The sequence below is a fragment of the Sceloporus undulatus genome, chromosome 4 (genome assembly GCF_019175285.1).
Source record: "Sceloporus undulatus isolate JIND9_A2432 ecotype Alabama chromosome 4, SceUnd_v1.1, whole genome shotgun sequence".
Taxonomy (NCBI): Eukaryota; Metazoa; Chordata; class Lepidosauria; order Squamata; family Phrynosomatidae; genus Sceloporus; species Sceloporus undulatus.
In genome coordinates, this window is record NC_056525.1 from 64151059 (window position 1) to 64171590 (window position 20532).

At 39.6% G+C, this 20532-nt stretch overlaps 1 protein-coding gene across 4 annotated transcripts in view; it reads right to left on the reverse strand.

Moving 5' to 3' along the window:
- Positions 1–20532, reverse strand: part of SCUBE3 (signal peptide, CUB domain and EGF like domain containing 3) — a 177224-nt gene that overhangs the window by 21943 nt on the left and 134749 nt on the right. For all 4 annotated transcript variants that reach the window (XM_042464257.1, XM_042464254.1, XM_042464256.1 and 1 more), the window contains 3 exons: positions 18584–18706; positions 14091–14207; positions 15–137 (listed from right to left, as the gene is read on the reverse strand). In XM_042464257.1, coding sequence (XP_042320191.1) covers positions 15–137; positions 14091–14207; positions 18584–18706 — 363 coding nt within the window. The remainder of the gene's footprint in view (positions 1–14; positions 138–14090; positions 14208–18583; positions 18707–20532) is intronic.

The following is a 20532-nucleotide window of genomic DNA, read 5'->3' on the forward strand; positions in this document are numbered from 1 at the left end:
ATTTCTACACTCACCTATACAATCTTTTTTATTCCAATGAAGTTTGCATCCAGCAGGACATGTACACTCATAGCTGCCAGGAGTGTTTATACAGCCAAATTTGCAACCTCCTCGGTTGATGCTACATTCATCAATATCTGCAGGAATGTAATTAACAAACAATTAATCTACCATATTGCACATAAGGAAAGTACTGAGTAACTAACCAGACTCCTAAGTCTGCTCCCAGACCTGCAATTTCAAATTATAACTGTAGCAAAGAAAATTACATGTTGAGAGAAAAATTTTAAAAATTGGTGTGTGTGTGTGTGTGTGTGTATGAAGGGGGGTGAACTGATGGGGAAAAACATGGATTTGCCCCCTCAAAGTGCTGTTTCCTATTTGCTGTAATTCCTTTTCATTAGTGATCTTGGTGATATATGGATCTCAGTTTCAGTCATATCAGTGTGTTATATACCATTTGAACACTGGTTTGTTCTCTGTGGAACAATTGACCTGAGTTCATACAAAGCAAGGGTGGGTAACATATTTCCCTCCAAATGTTTTTGGACTGCAACTCCTATAAATCTCTTGTCAGCATAGTTAATAGTGAGGTATGTTGGAAGTTGTAGCTCAAATCTTCTGGATGGCAATCTTCTCGTGTTTGGGCAATAAAGGTATCACTGATGGACTTTTGTAAAGGATTGTGCTTACTGTTGCTATTTTACTCTCAAATTATCATTTCTCTCTGTCTTTCTCTCACCAATACTAGATGGGGAAGACATATATAATACAATAAAAATGTCAAAATATATCCACCTTCTTTCTCCCATGTTTGCCAATGAACTAACCAGTGAATTAAACAGTGGTAAAACTTCAGATCTTACCCTTCCACTTCTGCACTTCAGCTGGCTTGTCCATATGCTCATTCTTTTATAATGTGTATACATACTCAGCTGACCATTATTCAGATAAATAACAGAAAGAACCAAACTGGTTCAGAGAATGGACAACTGGGACTGGGGAAGTGTCTTGGTGGCATTTAAAACACCAGCCTTTCACTGATATCCACAACTAACTTCTATGGAAATTTGCAGAATTCTTCCGCCCCCCCCCCCCCCCAAACACCAATTGTATGCATGCTTAAAACAGCATTTATATTAACTGCAATCATGATATTCCAAACTGTCTCCTCTATTCCAACATCTTCATCCTAGGTCATGTAAACCACCTGAACTAATCCTAGCCACACTCTGCCTTCCATCACACAAACCAATGGATTTGGATAACACTTTTTAAAAAAGCATGCTTTTTCATCCCAGTCTCAGCCTTGATAGAATTTTTTTTTAATCTATGGCCTTCACTTGATACATAATGGAACATGGAGGAGTCACAACAAAGAGAAATGCATCTGAGGATGTAGGCTCAAATCTACAAAAACTCATGCTACCAACTTTTATATTTCAGGTAGCCTCAAAGGTGCTGCAAGATCCCTTTGCATACTCATTTTCCAGAGTAATATGGCTTTTGTCTTTAAACAAAGAATAAATGGATTTCTACATTCATCTACATAGTAGTCATCACAGTGAGGGGGAAAAAGAGGAATAACCACCATTGTATACAAAGGCTTCAAGCCACATAATTCCTGCTGCTGCCAACAAACAAGAATAGGTAATCAATGAGGAGCAAAATAACTTGCCATCCCTTTTAGAAAGCCATTATAGAGATCAGGAGCTGAATGGAAAAGAGAGGAAATTGGAAATGCCTGGTACTTGAAGTTCAAAAGACAGATGTGTCAGCCAATCTGCCAATTTTGTCCCCTTTCAGCACTCTCTTAACCTTATGGCACATAGAACAACAGTCATGGAAATCAATGCTGGAACAAACAAAAAATGAGAGAGGAAGAATCAAAACAAACCATGAAAGCAGAGCATTGTTTCCAAAACCTCCACTTAGAAATGCTTCAGTCTTTCTTCCAAGCTTTGCCAAAATACACTCCCACACAAGGAGGCACACTAAGGTCACAGCTTTGCTCCCAACTCCTCAGAGTAGGTTGGGTGCTGACTCACATGGCATTGCCAAGGTATTCTGGGGCTTGGCTCTATCCCATCTTGTTCCTTTATGTAACTCATTTTTTCCTGACCTAAGGGACCCCTGTTAAGAGTTGCCACACTCTTCTTGAGAACTACAGTACTACGTCTTTCTAGAAGTTCTTTGAAGGTAGCAGCTTCTTGCTTTTCAGAACTTCACTTAGAGAGGAAGAAATCTGGTAGATTTTCTGAATGTCACTCTACTTTAGAAGCCTTGTTCTGAGTAGAATGTAGAAATACTCTCTCAAGGGCAGAAAAGAGAGAGAGATGGTATTGTTTTAGAAGAGCCAAAGAAATGCCATGTTAGATGACAAAATGTTCACCAATTTCAGGAATCTCTCTCCAACTGTGGCCATTTAGTCACACACATTCTTAAAACAAGACATAGCACTGGAAAGTGTCCCCTTTGTTCCTTCCAGTCACCATTTAGACATATAATGGTAGACGATTATATTCCTCCTAAAAATCCATCTCAAGCACTTAGTATCTTCACTAGATCTTGGGGTGGTGATTTCCATGAAGCCAACTGTCCTTCACGGTTTTGTCACTGCTGGTTCAAGATTCTTTGGCTGTATCTGCATGGCAGAAATAATCCAGTTTGACATCACTTTAACTGCCATGGCTCAATCTTATGGAATTCTGGGAGTTGTAGTTCTGTGACACAATTAGCTTTCTCTGTTAGAGAACTCTGGTGCTATAACAAACTAAAGTTCTCAGAATTCCATAGCACGGAGCCATGGCAGTTATAATAGTGTCAAACTGGATTATTTCTGCAATGTAGATTCGTGATTAGTAGATTTAGCCTATGTCTCAAACATAGACGGCCCACGATTGTTCCAGAACTCAGAACTGGGAGAGAGGATCAAATAATTTTCTAAACTAACTGAAAAGCACAGAAAGGTGTGGATTATCTCTGACAGACAAAGCTAAATGTCTCACAAAACTACAATTCCCAGAGTTCCATAGCACTGAGCCATGGCAGTTAAAGTGGTGTCAAACCAGATTATTTCTGCAGTGCAGATGCAGCCTTTGCTATCTGAACCAGAGTAGCGAACGGAACTCCTTTCCCTTCCTCTTATGCAAGTCAAGATCTACAGAATTCAAAAGAAGGCAAGTTATTTTAACACAAGACAGAAAATCTCACCAGTATCTCTCCGCATCCTTGGCACTATATATACTGTATATACAAACAGTGCACTGCCCTTTCAGATACCTGCAATCTACTCCATGCTTTTGCAGCTAAATCTTTTTGCATAATAGTAGAGCTGGCCCTGTGATTTGATCTCCAACAACTGGTATTAAGAGGTATGCTGCTTTGTGAACAGAATGTGTGTCCACTTAGCTAGTAGTCACTGATAATTAGTTGTAACCAGATCCAGCCATACCATTAGACAGAGTGAGGCAAGTACCTCAGGCAGCTGATTCTTTATATGAAAGGTAATATTATTAACAGTTAATATTCTTTATTTTAATTTTTACTGGCAGAAAGGGAAAGGTGGGCTGTGGGATTAACTGTCTCACACACCAAAATATCTTGGTTGGTCTTGGGTGCATTTTGCTCTTTGACATTGCGGACAGGCATTTACTGCTCTGGTTCACACAGCAGAACCTAATATGCCAGTTCTGGTCGTACCCACAATTATTTTGTCTAAAACTTTTCAAAACTATAAGCCACTGGTATTAAACTCTATTCTATGGCCAAAACAATTGCTCTTTCTGGCTTTCCCTTACTGTACATAGTAGTTAGACCTATCTTTCTAATACAGCATTTCTGTTTTCCTCTAGAACCCAAATTGTTTTAAAACTCCAGTAACTGATTCTAAGTATAGATACCAATCATGCATAGCTCAGCACAGTGTAATTCTTTCACATGCAGAGTTGTTTTACTGAGCCATTTACCATCCCCTGGACCTATTGCAGAGCCACTAAAGTCCCCCAGCAATGGCCATTCCACGTCTGGAGGAGAGTTGGGAGACTCCAGAAGCATCTGGCTATGTCCCTAGCCAGACGTAAAGTGAGGACAGGCTCTCAGTAGCTGATATAATCATTTTGCATCTGGCTATGGGGCCACAGAAAGAAGCTTCTGTGATCAATCCCTCTGCTCTCTTCTAGACATGAAATCGTCAATGGAAGGGGGCCTTCACAGCTCTACAGGGGAGGCTTTGGTTGCTTAAGATGGATGAAGGAAATATCAACCTCTGCAATCACCAAGAGACAGACATACACAGGCATAAGGTTGATTTATACCAGTGTATGCTATGAACAGGATAACAACCCTAGGATGACAATTGAAGGAAATTAGCCGTGGCATATACTATCAATCTGCATAATATATTGATCAGAGACTTTTGTTATAGATTTGAGTTAATGCTGTGGGTCCAGAATATCAAAGGCTCTTTCCAGAAGAGCACCCTAGTATGTACGGTGTACGTACTAGGGTTGCCCGGGGGCATCTCTTTCAGATGCCCCAACCCTAGTATGTACACAGTACGTACAAAATGGCGGCACCCATTCTACATGGGCGCCACCATTAGGACGTCATGACCACGCCACCTCCAAACGGAGTGGCACGGACATAACGTCCTGGCACCACGGAAGGGTGCCTGTGGGAGCTCCGAAACGGAGGACACCCCTTTCCAGGCCACAGGAAGCGGCCTTTTCCCGCTTCCCGCGGCCTGGAAAAGCGGAGGATCGGGGCCTCAGGGCTGCTGCTGTGGCAGCTGAGGCCCCGATCTGTCGGGGAAAGGGGCAAGTACAGGCTGCCCCAAAGGGGAGGTCTGTAAACCGCCAATGTAAGCTGAGCCACAGAGTTAATGATTTTGTTTTTATGTCTAACAATGACTTTTCTCTGCGGTGTCCTTCAGCATTGCTTGGCATATCTCCCATATCTCCCTCCATTCCCCTTTTGCTCTAGTCCCCCAGGGTTAAGTCCCTGGGGAGGGGGGTTCTGCAGCTTAGATTATTGTCTGAAACCAGCACTGAAGAACAGCTTGGTGGTTTGATGCCATCTTTGATAAGATTCTTCTACTGTTTCCAGTGTGGATCATATATTTCTACTTGTGTGTGTGTGTGCACGCGTGCATGCGTGCACTCACACACACACATGTACACACAAGCACACTTAAAGAACACTGAGTGGCTGAATAATTAAGCTATAAAGTAAAGCAATGATGAGGATTGTGTGGCTCCCCAGATATCTTTGGACTGCAATTCCCATTAGCTTTATCCAGTATAACCAATAGTGAGATGTACTGGAAGCTGCAGTTCAATGACATCTGGAGTTAAGCCCTGCTCAGGTCAATGACAAACAACTTAGTGCCAGTGTTTGTCCAGTCTTCTTTTTCCCTTTTAAATAATTACCAAGAATTGAACTTCTAGAACCTCTTCTAGTAACTGACCTAAATTCCTTAGACTCAGTACTTATATAAATATGATGTTATAAAAATAATAAAAATAAGAACACATGTTGCAGGGAAACTGGATGGATTGGTTAGTCTAGAAATTTCTTAGGAGGCTTAGGGACACTGAGGATTGCTTACTTCAGGCAGCCTGTGACGACATGGGAGTCATACAAAGTAGTTGTGGTTGAGGAAGTAAAGCTGAGAAAAGAGGTGGGGAAAACCACACACAAGAGTTTGAGATTAGAGGGACAGTCTGCTGCAGGCAGAAGGGTCAGAGCTCTTAAGGAAGTGTGGCTCAGAGGGTGGATCATCAAGGAAAAAAGAAAACACAGAAAGTCCCAGACAGGGTTTCAGGACAGTATGTTGCACTGAAATAGGGAGGACTGGGAGCTGAGGGTGATGCATATAAGGAAGCAAAATGGAGTTGCAGGAAACTTCATATAACTTTGGAATAGTAAGCACTGTTTGTATAAAAGGGTGTGTAAAGGTGAGAAGGGCAGAAATAACATACTTAGTCCAAATAACTGGGAAAATCTTTGGCTGCAGATGTCTACTCTATAATCGAAGTTCTTACTCATTTCTCTGAGCCAAGGAAAGCAGAATGTAGACAAGCCATAAGTGTACCACAGTCTTCTAATCTTTTCTTTATAACCTTTGCAATCTTCCACTGTCTTTGTTGCTTTCTTTTAAACCATTTTCTACTTGACTATATCCTTCTTAAAGTGCTCCTACCCAAGTATAGCATATTACTGCAGCTGAGCCCCAGCTAGTGCCAAGCAAAGCAGAATTGCTGTCTTGTGTCACACACAATATTCCTGTTGATAAAACCCTCAAAATGATGTCTGCCTTCTTCAACAGGAGGCTACCACTTTTCAGCACTCCAATTACTCTTTTCACCCACTCACCCACCCCCATTTTTTATGCATAATACAGCCTAGCTTTTTCTCTGTTGTGCTGTGCCCTAGCTAGTTAACCCCTTTCCATTTCTATAATTACTGGACACGTTTATTTCCTCAAGAGTTAGCATAGCATTGCAGATAAAGATACTGTACAATGAGACTGGAAGATCTCTGTTCAAGCAATGTGTTCACTTGGTGGCTTAAACCAGCTATGTTCTCTTTCAGCTTTACCCTAACCAAATCCTGAAATGTTTTGGTAGAACTAGGCATGCTTTTGCACCAAATTCTCATGGGCAAAATTCAGAGCTTTAGCATATAACAAAGCAGATCACATAACTCTGAAGTTTGGCCTAGTTTAACCCAAGATTAGCCTAAACTTGTTGTTGTTGTATGCCTTCAAATAGTTTCTGACTTATGGTGACGCTAAGGTGAATTTTCATGGGGACCTCTTGGCAAGTTTCATAAGAGGGAGTGTGACTTGCCCAAAGTCACCCAGTGGGTTTATATAGCTGAGCTGGGATTTGAACCCTTGTCTCCAGAGTTGTAGTCCAATGCTCAATCCGCTACACCATAGTAAGGCAACAATATATATGTCTGAGTTTTGTGAAGGGTATATTCTTTACCTCTCCATTTATGGCAAGTACTATGTGCAATACACTACCATAGCAGGTTTTACAAGGCCAGGCCCTGGAGAGGAATGGGGTAGATGGAGTTATGGGATCAGGCAAGCAAGGAGAATTAGACTTCCTTGCTACTGACGAGGCTCACCTATTGTTATGTGTCTTTTAAGTTTGAGGTGTGTTTCCCATAAGAAAATAAGATAAGATGCCTATACTATCCCATAAGATGCCTATACTGTATAATGTCTAATGAAACAAGATGCTTAAATTATGCAAACCTGAGCAGACCTGAGCAGGGCAGTTGATGACAAGGTGACTTGGAGGTCTCATTCATAGGAGAGCCATAAATCACAGTGGTCTTGATGGCCATTAAAGAAAACAATAAAGTCATTTGCTTATTTTTCATTCAAATAAATTTCCTGAAATTAAAAAACATAAGAAATCCTTAAGGAAAATGTTCAAGTTGTTTTGCTTACTAGATAATACTGCTGTTTACAGCCTCGAGAGGTCAAGTGACCAAAATGGTAAACTCCAAAAAATTCTAACTAAATATATATCAACAAGTGTAGGCAATGAACTTTCAGCTCCTCAACTAGGAGATGGGGTGAGACAACCCTACCAGTTTCAGTAGGGATGTAAAAAATAGTTGCTTAACTTTTTGCCTTTGATAAGAAAAATAAAATAGTAGGGGGGGGTAAGGGGGCAACTGCAGCAAGATTATTCATCTCTAGCATAAGAGTGAAATGATGAGTGCTCTTCTCATCAATTTCGGCAAGAAGGTTCTCTGAAAAAATAGTCATCCTCCCACACCATTAAGCAAATCTCTCCCTCTCTCTCTTTCACACACACACACACACACACACACGGAGAGAGAGAGTTGTATATCCATAGAACAGTGATGGCGAACCTATGGCATGCGTGCCAGAGGTGGCACTCAGAACCCTCTCTGTGGGCACATGTGCAGAGTTCCAGTACAGAGTTTGTTACTAGAAAGCCAGAGGGACATGGCACTTTGCAATAAATAAGTGGGTTTTGGGTTGCGGTTTGGGCACTCAGCCTCGAAAAGGTTCACCATCACTGCCATAGAAGAACCAAATGACAAGATTATTAATCAAAAATGATAGAAACAAATCCATCCACTGCTTCTGCTTTTAAAAGTTCTATGGAAGGGGGCAACAGTAACTACTGTTTGCACACACACACACACACACACACACAGAAATCTGCTTTGTAATTTATACAAAAATTTGCTTTTGCTTCAGAAATACAAATGCATCTGCAACAGTGTATAAAAACTTAACATCTTGCCCAGTAAAGAAGAGAAAGAAATAAGCTTTTTATTCTTCCTTGTAAGACCCACATAAACAAGGATTTTCATCCCTGGTGTCAAGGACTTAAGTGTGTGTGTGTGTGTGTGTGTGTGTGTGTGTATACACAAGAGTGCCTTGAAGTCACCTGTTGATTTATGGCAACCCCATGAATGTCATAGGCAAGGAATACTTAAGATGTGGTTTTGCCAGTTCCTTCCTCTTGGATCTGGTGCCTTTAGGATATTTAGGCTGGTACCTTGGATTAAATGGTCTGGTTAGTACATCATAGTAACGTAGGTGCATGCTGCCCAATTGCGATGGCTGGTTAGATCAAAACTAGGGACTTCATAACTTGTTTATTGTGATGTGCAAATCTCTAAGGGAAATAAGCATAGATTTAACCCTAAAAGAAACACTGAGTTATTTCTCTGATTTGTCCAAGGAGAGAGAAACCAGGCAGACTGTTCCTTATGCATTCACATGCCCCAATAAATAAATCACAGACTGGTTTATTTAGCTACTCTGACAGTAAGCAATTCTGATTAGTTAGCTTGTTCCAGTATGGCACCTTATCTTTAATAAGACAAATTTCTCTTGAATTTCTTCTTGTTCTAACTGCTTGAACATGGTCAGTGATACCATGAAACCCACTATCAGCAAAGGCCTTATGTGGAATCAAAATAACAGAAATACAGTCGGTGGCTTAGAACAATCACTCTCACAGATTCATTCAATTCGCGCACACACACCCCTCCACCAAAAATCTACTAAGAGTAGAACAAAGCCACCTTGGGTTTGCAGACTCTGCTTTTACTAGAATGCTTCTTGTGTTTCTAGGTTTAGTAATACTGCACTAGAAGTGTGGGAATCTCCTGCACCTATGTATCCCTAAGTCCTATAGATAAAAACACTTCTGTGGCAAGTTGCCATTTCAGTACAATAACCCTTCATTAAAAGTACAATTACAAGTAGACATTTTCCCCATATTACAAAATGTGCCACATCTGTAGTGATGCCAGAAAAATCCATCTAGAATTACCTCTTTGTGATGTGAATTCTAGGGTCACACCTGTGATCCATAGATAAGCTATGCCTATTATCATGTGAAAGACTGAACAAAATTGCATAAACCGAGAAAGCTTTGTCTGAAAACTACAGAGGTAATCTGTAATTGGCAGGCACAGAACTTCTGCACACTTTGGAATAGACATCAAATAATTGTCTAAACAATGTTTAAAAAGCTATCTGTGTATGTGTGTCAACATTGGCCTATGAACAATATGTTATTTCTGGTTACATTTCAAAACACAGAAGTCCACAAATCTGCACCTATTCGATAGGGAAGGTGAATTTAGCCTACTGGAATTTGTTTGCCATTTTGTGTGCATGTTTGTGTGTGCATAATTGCTGAAGTCTGTTTATCCATCTGCCTTAATCGGTGTAATCTAGGGCATCTTGAGAGACATAACTCTCTCTTGGATTTACCATGGCAAGTTGCACTGCTGTAGCAACATGCTCCAACAAACTCCTCTATGCTTTCCATCTGCCCTTCCATTTTTCTTGCTGGCACAACCCCAAACCTCTTTTACTCCCGCCCCTCTCAATTGCAGAACTGTAAAACTTTCGAAGTCCCCCTCCTCCCCTCTCAAATTCTGTGCCAAAACCTCACAGTGTGGATTTCCCCACCCCCCGTCCCATTGGACAAACACAAATAGCGCTTGTCGCCTTGTTTACAGCTGCAGAGACAAATGTCTGGCCCTGCCACTCTGTAAAGAACAGCAGGCATCTTTTAGGGAACATCATTCATTTTATGTTCCCTAATTGGACAAATTAGGTGAAGACTAGAAAGAACTTCACACTGAACATTTCTACATAAACTATAATATACAATTCTCCGCACACCTCAAGCAAGGGCAAATAGAGTCCATAAACCACAGCAGACACACCATGGAAGGGGCTAGCAGAGCAAAGGCTGCCTGGACCTCAGAAAATCAGTGTTTTGGACTAAAAGCCTTAGAATCCCCCAAGCAGTATGGGCAGTTCTGGGAGTTGCAGTCCAAGTTGTGGTAGCTGCAGACCAATAAAACTAGTGAGTCCAGACTCAGAATGCTTGGCCAAGGCCATCGAAATGCACTATGGGAGAACTCAGTGACAGAGACCAGGCTTTGCAAAAAGGTTACAGGTTTGTTCCCAGTGTTTTCAGTCCAAAAATGGTTCATCAGACGTCTGTCCAAGAATCTTGGTACTAGGAACAGATAATTCTTGACCATTCAGCCCAATGGTATTACTCAGTAGAAAGCTTCATGCATTCATTATGTCTACTGTTGATGTGAAAAGGTTCTAGCAAATGTTTAGTTTTACCCATCTTTGCAATAAACATATTTACTTTTGTTCTTCTGGCTAAAAAGATAGTATCACTCAAACAGAAGCCCTGGGATACCAGATATCCAATAACTGTGGTACATATGCAGCCAATGTCCTATGTTCTGAAAGGTTCTCCATTTCTGGGCTTGTAGATTTTCACAAGTCTATGCTGATAACATTGCTGTCTGCATGACCACGCACTGGTTATGCTGGTATGACCATATCATCCTAGTCACATCTACACCATGGAAGCTGATGGCCCTAAATTTGCAATAATATATTACAGAACATCAGTTGCCTTACTTCAGTACAACTTCTAAAGCAGATAGAACATGTGTTACTATCAACATCTCTGTGTGGGTAGCAATTCAACTCCAAGCTTTCTTGGATGAAGCTGATCATTTGAACCTTTTCAAATCCTGGTTCATGTCAGCTTTTGTATGGAAATAGCCTTGATCAGTTACTTATTCCAGGAACTAAACAGAGATCATTTTGGACTTGGCACTGCTTTAGACAGAATAGTGATTTTGGACCTGGCATTGTTCACGCTGAGAGCCCTGGCAGCAGAAAAGAAGGGGTGGGTGGTGGTGGTTGTGGCTTCAGGGATTTGCTGCCATTGCCTGGCAGCTAGCCAGGCAAGAAATGGAGGCAATGATGGCAGGGATGGCAAGGCTCTATGGCGCTGCTGCTGGTACCTTCTTTTCCTAGCCAGCCAGCTGCCCTACCAGACCTGGAAGGGCAGCAGTACCATATCCCCACAGTGGGTAGAGAGTCTGATGGGTGTCATCCTATTCTGAGGTCCCACCCAGTGCAGTCCACATCCCCTGCACCCCCCTAGTGATGCCCCCAACACTGATCCATCACTTCCTGGCTAGAATACTACAACTAATCTACATGGAGCTGCTCTTGGAGACAGTTTGGAAATGGAAACTAATTTAAAACATGAAGCCAGATTATTTTTTGATGTGTTCTTTGCTGAACATATTACAGCAGTCTTACGCAGTACTGTAGCTGTCATTCATGTTGAGTCCAATTCAAGGCAGTACCCTTATGAAAACCTAAACTAGAGCATGGGAAAATATGACCTACAGGTTACATGCACCACCATATCTTTTTGTGAGTGTGTCCCTCCCCTCAAAAAACCTAATTAGATTTTTCCAAAAGAGAAAGAGAGAAAGAGAAAGAGAGAGAGAGAGAGAAGGGAAGAGAAGAGAAGGGAAGTTAAAAAGCCATCCTAGAAATCTCCGAGCATGCTTTCAAACACAGAGTTTGGCCACATCTCATCCCCTGTGATCATTGGAACCTCTCCCAAATGATCTTAAATAGAAACCGGAAGTGGTGTGATATCACCAGCAACACAGAAAGTGCATCCTACAGGGGTGGCGTGAAGATTGGCCAATTGCTCACCCTTGGATTAAACAACTTGGTATCAGTACATTCATGGTGTAGTGGTTTGAGCATTGGAGTACAACTCTGGAGAGCAGGGTTCAAATATGCACTCAGTCAGGGAAGCCCACTGAGTGACCTTGGGCAAGGCACACTTTTTTAGCCTCCAGAGGTTGACAATGGCAAAGCCCTCTGAAGAAACTTGCCAAGAAAACCCTGTGATACGTTTGCCTTAGGGTCGCCATAAGTCAGAAATGACTTAAAGGCACACCACACATTCTTGAAATACTGCCTCTCCTATATAAACCATACCTGTAGTTTGTAATCTGTTTCAAAGGATGTGCCCCAGCACCAAAAATAGGTAAGGGATACTCTGTAGCAGCATCCTGGCTTCAGAATCTCTACCATGAGGATGTTGCATTGATTCAATCTCTGTTTTAGCTGGCTGTTATAACTGTTTGTTCCACTTTGGTGCTTTTAACAGCAACTAATCCTTCTCTCTGGTTTTTTTTAATTAAATAGAGTGTTTCTTCTGCTCTCAATCTATTCCTTAGCATTACATTGTTTTAAAGTTTTAAAATTGTCTAAATTTGGACTGTTCCCGATTAGTACAAAGAAGCTAGAGCTCTCAAAATAGAGTGTCTTGATTATTGCCTCTTGACTCCAGTATCTCTAGAATCAGGCGTATGGTAGGTTGTGGATAGAAAGCCCTAAGACACTGTAAGCAATTGATCAATGGTCATTCTGATGCCATGGTACTGTGGACTACTTGGGCAATCATCATTCCGATCTCTCCAGTGCATTGCATTTGCTCACTATGGTCTCTGGATGTTCTGACACCCCATGATCATGTCTTCTTTGTTAAAGGAATGATGTTCTAAAAATCTTAATGTATTGTCGAGGATTATCTTTGCTCCCTACTTCTATCCTGTGAGAAAGAATGATCAAGGAACCCAGTATGAAACAAGAGTACTGAAACATACAAGTCCTTTCTGTTTTGCTTGTTCGTTTGCTGCTGTAATGTATTCTTTTTCATTATCCTACAAAAAAAAAACAAAAACAAAAAAAACCACACTCTCAGTGGGAATAAAATATTGCTGCTGGTGCTAGGAATTGCAACTGAATGCTGCAGGACAACAGAAATATTGTATGGTTAATTTAAAAGAAAAGAAAAGAAAAGAAAGAACTACAGCAACAAATATAGCAGCCAACAGCAACTCTTCTTTTGTTTGGTGACCTCCTCTGTCTAGCATAAATGTCTTCTGAAGATAAAACAAGTTCTGTATAAATAACAACAACAACAATTCTATTTCTTTATATCCTGCCTTGGCTATATCATGGCTAACAAAGTTTAAAACAGTCTAAGTTAAAACAATATGAAACATTAAAAATACAAAATTTAAAAAACAAACAATTAAAACATTACATTAATAAAATTTAAAATTTAAAATTCTTCAAAACAAAAACAAAACAGCACCTTTTGTCAATATGCGAAAGCCTGGCAGCTGTCAAAAACAGCTATCCTGGCCTCTCTAGGAGGGAGTTCCAAAGCTTGGGAGCAGCCACAGAGAAGGTCCTCTCTCTTGATCCCACCAAACACACCTGAGAGGTTGGTGGGACAGAGAGAAGGGCCTCTCCAGATGATCTCAACACTCTAGTGGGATCATATAGGGAGATAACCTGGACCCAAGCCATATAGGGTTTTATAGGTCAATATTATCTTGTAACAGAAAGCATTTAAGTCATATTTTGGGAGTGAGACATTATGAGAGTACCAAATATGCAGCCCTTTTCTTACTTCAGTTTGGGTCTTGGGCTTTTTGGTATTCTCCATTCTCTACTCTGTGCAGAGTTAAATATCCTCATAAAAGGACTCCTAAGGGTCACATAGTAGTACAAAAAGATGGACCCTGCTCTGTTTCAAAACATGAACTCTCCCAGGTATATCTGTCTATAACTGAAGATAAGAGACATGAGACACCCCCCCCCCAAAAAAATCTGAATTCTGAAGCCTACAGATCCACAGTTGTCACACTGATACCTCCACAGTGGGTGAGTCCATACAGCGTGTAGCCTTTGTGACATAGGCACTGGAAGCTCCCTGGTGTGTTTACACAGATGTGGTCACAGGTTCTGTCAAAGGAGCATTCATCGATATCTGGGGACAGGAAAAGAGAGCATAAACCACATTCCAGCAAGTAGGCAGCCTTCTCCTGGAGGCCTGGATTGCTTTACTTCCTTATTAGTCAAAAATTGTCTAATGCCAAGAGAACATTCTTGATTTTGGACATGATTTTGGACTAGTAACACATACAAATAGCCTGTCCCTCTCTCAATGAGAAAATGATGTTTGTTTCTATGAGATTCTTGGAAGAGGGATGGGATAAAAATTGAATGAATAGATAAACAAAAAAGGGCAGCTTCGTTTTCCCCACCATTTCAATATATGCTGAGTGAATTGTGATAGTGAGTGTGAGTACAGAATGGGGAACTGGAAGGAAGATGATAATTATTTCTGATTAATTAACACAGCCGGTGAAACTATGAGCTTGGTTATGGCCGGGTCGCAAGATCAAAGACCTACTCTAATAGAACTTATTAGGCAAGTCTGGGATCTGAATCCCAGAGCTCTCCCAAAAACTGAAAGGGGAGCAGAAAGACTAGGAAGTTTTTCTTTATTGCAAGTCCAGTGAGATGCTCAGAAAGAACCTCAACCACCAGCACCAGCAGAACATAAGCCTTCCTGGTAGAGTTTTAATTACAGGAGACTTGTCCTTTGAGGGATTTGGGCTGAGAAACAAAGACTGCTTGCCAAAACCAATCTATTGGCCTCATGTTTATCTCATTGGTCTTATTAATTTAAATTCCACAATCTCATTAAGAAAGAAAATCACCAAGATTGAACCTGGATGGAGATGAAAGAGGTCACAATCTAAGCATATAGCAACTCTCCCTGCCTCAACCCCCAATACATACCCAAACTCCCTCAGGCCAGGCTCTCAGAAGAAAACACCTGCACCAGATCAGATGTCAACAGAAGTCTGCCCCAGCCAGTAGAGGCGGGGGTGAAACTGCTGCTGATTCAGAGAAGCAGGACCTGATGCTGAATACAGTCGCATACCCGAGCCAAAGCTCATTTAAAGTCCTGGGTTATGAAATGGTGTCATGACAGTCAGTGCATGGGGGAGAGCTAATATTTTGCATATACTGTATATCTTTAAGATAGTGCAGAGGAAGAGAAATTCCATTCCTTTTTTTACTGTGGGGCATGCTGAAAAAAAGTATAGGAAGATAGGATTACTGTAGCAGAGTGGTATTAGACACTACAGAGATCTGCAGTCTGTTGAAGGAAACCTTTCCCCATCAGACCCTCTGGTGGTCTTTGATTTTATTGGATTTGCTTTTTGTGTAGCTATTATTAAAGTTTTATTGTGTTTGTTTTGAGCTGTAATTACTTAAGGTTATACTTTTTATGAGGTTGTTCTTAATTGTTTTTCTGTAAGATACCTTGAGGGCTTTAGGCAGGCATCTAAATTTAAATCAATAAAACAGAATGATTGTGTTACAGCATGGAAGAACTGGTTTATAATGCATTCCATGTTAAAAGGAAAAGACAGATTTTTAAGGTATTGCTCTCTTCTCTCATTTTTTCCCCTTCATCAAAACAACCAGTGCTCTCAGAAGTACAAATAGGAATAAATATTTTCTTTTCTTTTATTGTGATCTGTACTATTATGTCTGAGAAGAGATTCACATGGACAGTTTTGAAAATTGTACACTTTCTGTCTCAACCAGAGTGTGTGTGTGTGTGTGTGTGTGTGTGTGTGTGTGTGTGTGTGTATAATGGAATTTATCAAATATGTTACTTAGGGATCCATCTACACTATAGAAATAAAATGCAGTTTGACATCACTTTAAGTGCTGTAGCTCCAACCTATGCAATTCTGGGATTTGTAGTTTCATAAGGTCTTTTGCCTTCTATGCCAAAGAATGCTGATGCCTCACAAAACTACAAATCCCAGAATTGGCATGAAGGCATGGAAGTTAAAGTTGTGTCCTACTGCATTATTTCTACAGTGTAGATGCACCCTTAGTGTCACATTATACCTGCCTCCCACATGATTTTTTTAACAGCATATGTGTTAAAAACTTTCACATTTATCACAAGGCTGGGTGTTAATGTTGCAATATTTTAAATATATATATATATATATATATATATATATATATATATATATATCAAACATGAACATACACCTTTATCAAGTATGTACATTTTTACACATTTAAGGTGATAGGTAGTTAATTGAAAAGGTTTCATGATGATGTCAATAAACAATAATCATGTTAATAAAGAACAATAGATAATTATAACCATGTAACAACAAAATTAATTAATTAATTAAAGACAGAAAGTAATTAAATGATTTCAATTAAGACCATAAGAAGCAGTACAGACCCGTAATTGAAGCCTGATTTGGAAATCAATGTTGTCGTTTTTTAAATGTTCTGCATTTACACCTGTCCAGATGATATAAGGGCTTTCTTTCAAGTTTATACACTGAAAGTTCTGAATAACCATATCCCACATTCCCTACCTGCTTCATCTACCCATGATCTCCAATTCCAGATCTAACAACTCTCTAAAGTTTTAATTAAATCCAGACATATTTTTATACTCTTGCATCAATTTTATTTCTACTATATGAATATAACCTATATTCATTATATTTATATGCATTAATTTTGTGCTTGTATTATAAAACATCTAGAACTACATGTTATGAGGTAAACCCAAACTTAAGGGAGTATGTGATTGTGAGTAGGGGGGGAGGGCACACGGAAGTGCTGCTGGAGGGGTATATTTCAAAGAACATGCAAGTAGGGTACTCTTGCTTGTTACTTTGTTCAGACATCTTCCCCTCTGGCCATCTCCCACGCTCAATGGACTCCAAGATATACAATTAACATACTAAGTTGGATATGTGGCTGTGAATGTGCCCATGCATAACAGTAAATGACATACAGAGGAATATTGTCTCTGGTATGAAAGGGACACATACACGCATACACACACATCGTAACCAGTTGTCAATAATCTTCCCTGAATTTTGTCGTATCTCGTTTAGAAGCTGTCAAAGTTGGCAGTCATTAGCATTACTTGTGGTAGTGAATGCCACAGTTGCACTATGCTGTATGAAGATGTATTTTCTTTAATCTGCCTTAAATCTCCCATTATTCATTTTTAGTGGTTGATCCTTGGTTCTAGTATATCAAAGAGGGAGATAACCTTCTCTAGACCATGAGTAATTTTATGTAGCTCTGTCATGTCTCACTTTATGTAGCTCTGTCATGTCTCACTTAGTTACCTTTTGTTTCAAGCTAAATAAACCCAAATGTCACAAGCATGTTGCTTCAATCTTTTTATCATTTAGGTTGATCTTTACCAGTGACATCACTGCAGGAGTGCAGATCGCTCCAGGTGATACCCAGAAGAGGGCAAATGTGTGCCCTTGCTGGCTGCTCCATCCCTGGGCTTCCTCTCAAGGGAGAAAGCCCAGGGACAGAGGATCAGGAGGGGTGCAGGTGCACCCTTCCTGCACTGGGTGACACCATAGTTAGTGATGCCATTGCTCTTTGCTGCACCTTTTGCAGATGTCCATCATACTCTTCCTTGTGCAATCACTAGAATAATGCACAGTATTCAAAGGTTGTCACACCATAGATTTGTAGAACAATATCATATTGACAGTTTTATTTTTACTTCATTTTCTAATTGTGCACAGTATAAACTTTGCCTTTTTAAAATAGCAGCCACAAATTAGGTTGACTTTAAAAAAAGTCAAGGTGTCCAAGATTGTTTTGGTCTAGCACTTCCAGCTCAAGGAAGGTGCAGTACTTCCTGGAAAATGTTGGTCCGTAACTTCTAGACTTTGGTCCATGTGTTTATCTTACTGAGAAAAGACTACATGAAATTAGAACTGCAAACTCAAAACTATGGAAACACACTGAAATCCAAAGTCTGATAGAAGAATTGGTAAAGTATTGGCTATAAAACCTATGTATGCACTACTTCTCTTTTAAGTTAGTCAGAAACTGGAAAACAGCAGTCTCAATACTAATTTCTTACCATTATTTCAGCAATTAATTAATTGACATTAAATATTTTAGTGAGAATTGTTACATTAATGTATTATGTTAACCATTAATGACAGTTAATATGTAACTGGTTTTCAAGTTTAAAATTTAAAATAAAAAATAGTTAAAAAAATTAAATTATTAAAAATGGCTCAAATGACTCCTCAAAATTATTCCCAAATTAACATATGAAATCAACACAATAATATTAAGCATTATTGAATCCATTGATGTCATTTAAATAGTTAAATAAATACACTTAAAATCATTGTTAATTATTAGGGGAATAAATTAATTTTAATAAATTACTTCAAAGTTCTAAGCAAAATGCTTATATCTTCACATCCAAACAACAGTTACACAATTCTTTTCAACAAGACACTGAAAAGATTTTACCTTGACAGGTCCTTTCATTGATCAGCAGCTTATATCCCTTCTTACAACTGCATTCAAAACTGCCTACTGTGTTCCTGCAGATGTGATCACAGCCACCATTGTTCAACCTACATTCATCAATATCTGTGACCAAAAGGGGGAAAAATAGGGCAAAACAGGCTTAAGTAGGAGAAAAATGCAGGGGGTAAAATGAAAATTGTTTAATTAGTGCCTACAAATTCACCTAATGATTCAGCAAGGAAAAGGAATAATGAACCCAATGCCTATGCTCAGTTTTCAACTATATACAATGTTTCCAGATATGCTTTATTATAGTGAAATCGCTCTGCATCATTCACATAATTGTTCAGGGAAGTCCAGACAATGGCTGCATCCACAATGCAGAAATAATCCAGTTTGACACTACTTTAACTGCCATGGTTCAGTGCTATGGAATTCAGAGAATTATAGTTTTGTAAGACATTTAGCCTTTTCTGACAGAGAGCTCTGGTACAACAACAAATGGCAATTCCCAGAATTCCATATCATTGAGCCATGGCAGTTATTTTTCCCCCAACAACAACAATATTTATTATGGCACACAGCCAGCACAAAGCAGTAAAGGGTATTCAGGAAATTCAAGGAAAATATGCTCATGTGTACACAACGTAAGTAAAATGTGGTCACAACATTTGACCTCAGGATATGTAGGCTATATATATATATTTGCTGTAAGAAAAGCCGCTAATATTCTAAAATATAAATTTAGCATGGACATTTAACTAGCCACTATCGACACATCTATCTCTTGGGAGATCGTTTCAGGAACATGTAAATTTGATAACCTTTTATGTTAGAAAAATTTTTAAATATAAAAATTTATACAAATTCTTATGTATTAACATAATTATGCAAAGTTATATGGTATGAATTCAAATGATAAGACAAAAATCTTATGGGTTATTTACTGCAATTTGGCCATAAAATGTCGATAACAATTACTGCATCTGTTTAAAAAAAGAATTTACAACAGGTGATAGCAGCTGCAAAAAAATTAGCAGCTATAAAAGTTATATATTCACTACAGTCTGCAAGAAAGTAGTTAACATAAAATTTCTCCTGTCTACTAGCCAGGTAGCTGATGAATAATTGGGGCTATATGAGTAGCATGTAATTCTGTATATAAGCAGCAACTAAAGAGGACACGACTGATTGGTTCAATTTCCTCTGAGCCACAAGGGCAATATTGACTATGGTAGGGAATCTTTTTGAATCTGCCCTCCAGGATGGGAGATGGAAGGGTGTTGAATCTAGCTAACATGAAAGCCCTCCTGAACTTTGGGATATTCAAATACACAAAATATCTAGCATGCTTACCAGGCCTTCCAGATTCCCCAATAGAATACAGGGCTGATTGACCTTTATGAATTTCATAATCGATGTCCCTAATTCGCTGCGAGATGACTGATTTTGCCTTGTCATAGCCTAGCGAGGATAGTAATGTCAGGGAGAGCCCAATAGAGGAACGTTTCAGAGTCAAGGATTTCTTCCAAGAAGAAATAAAAGGATCTGTTAGAATTAATGGGGCTAGGCCAACCGGGACAAAAAGCATTTTAGCCATTGGTTGAATTTACGGATCCATATGCGTGCCTCAATAGATAATAAACCAGCTTCTAAACGAAGGGTAGCATTGGGGACACAATTTGGAATACCTAAAATCATTCTTAAAAAAATTGTTTGAACAATCTCAAAAGGAGCAAAACTACTGAAAGTACAAACCTCAGAACAATATAGTAGTTGTGCTAAAATCTTGGCAACAAAGACCTGGAGAGCCACTGGGATGTACTGGCCTCCCTTATTATAAAAGAAAGAACATAAAGCCTTAATGCTTCTTTGAGTATTCAATATTGCATTCTTTTGGTGTAGTTTAGTAGTTCCCTTATCATGAAATGTAATACCTAGGTATTTAT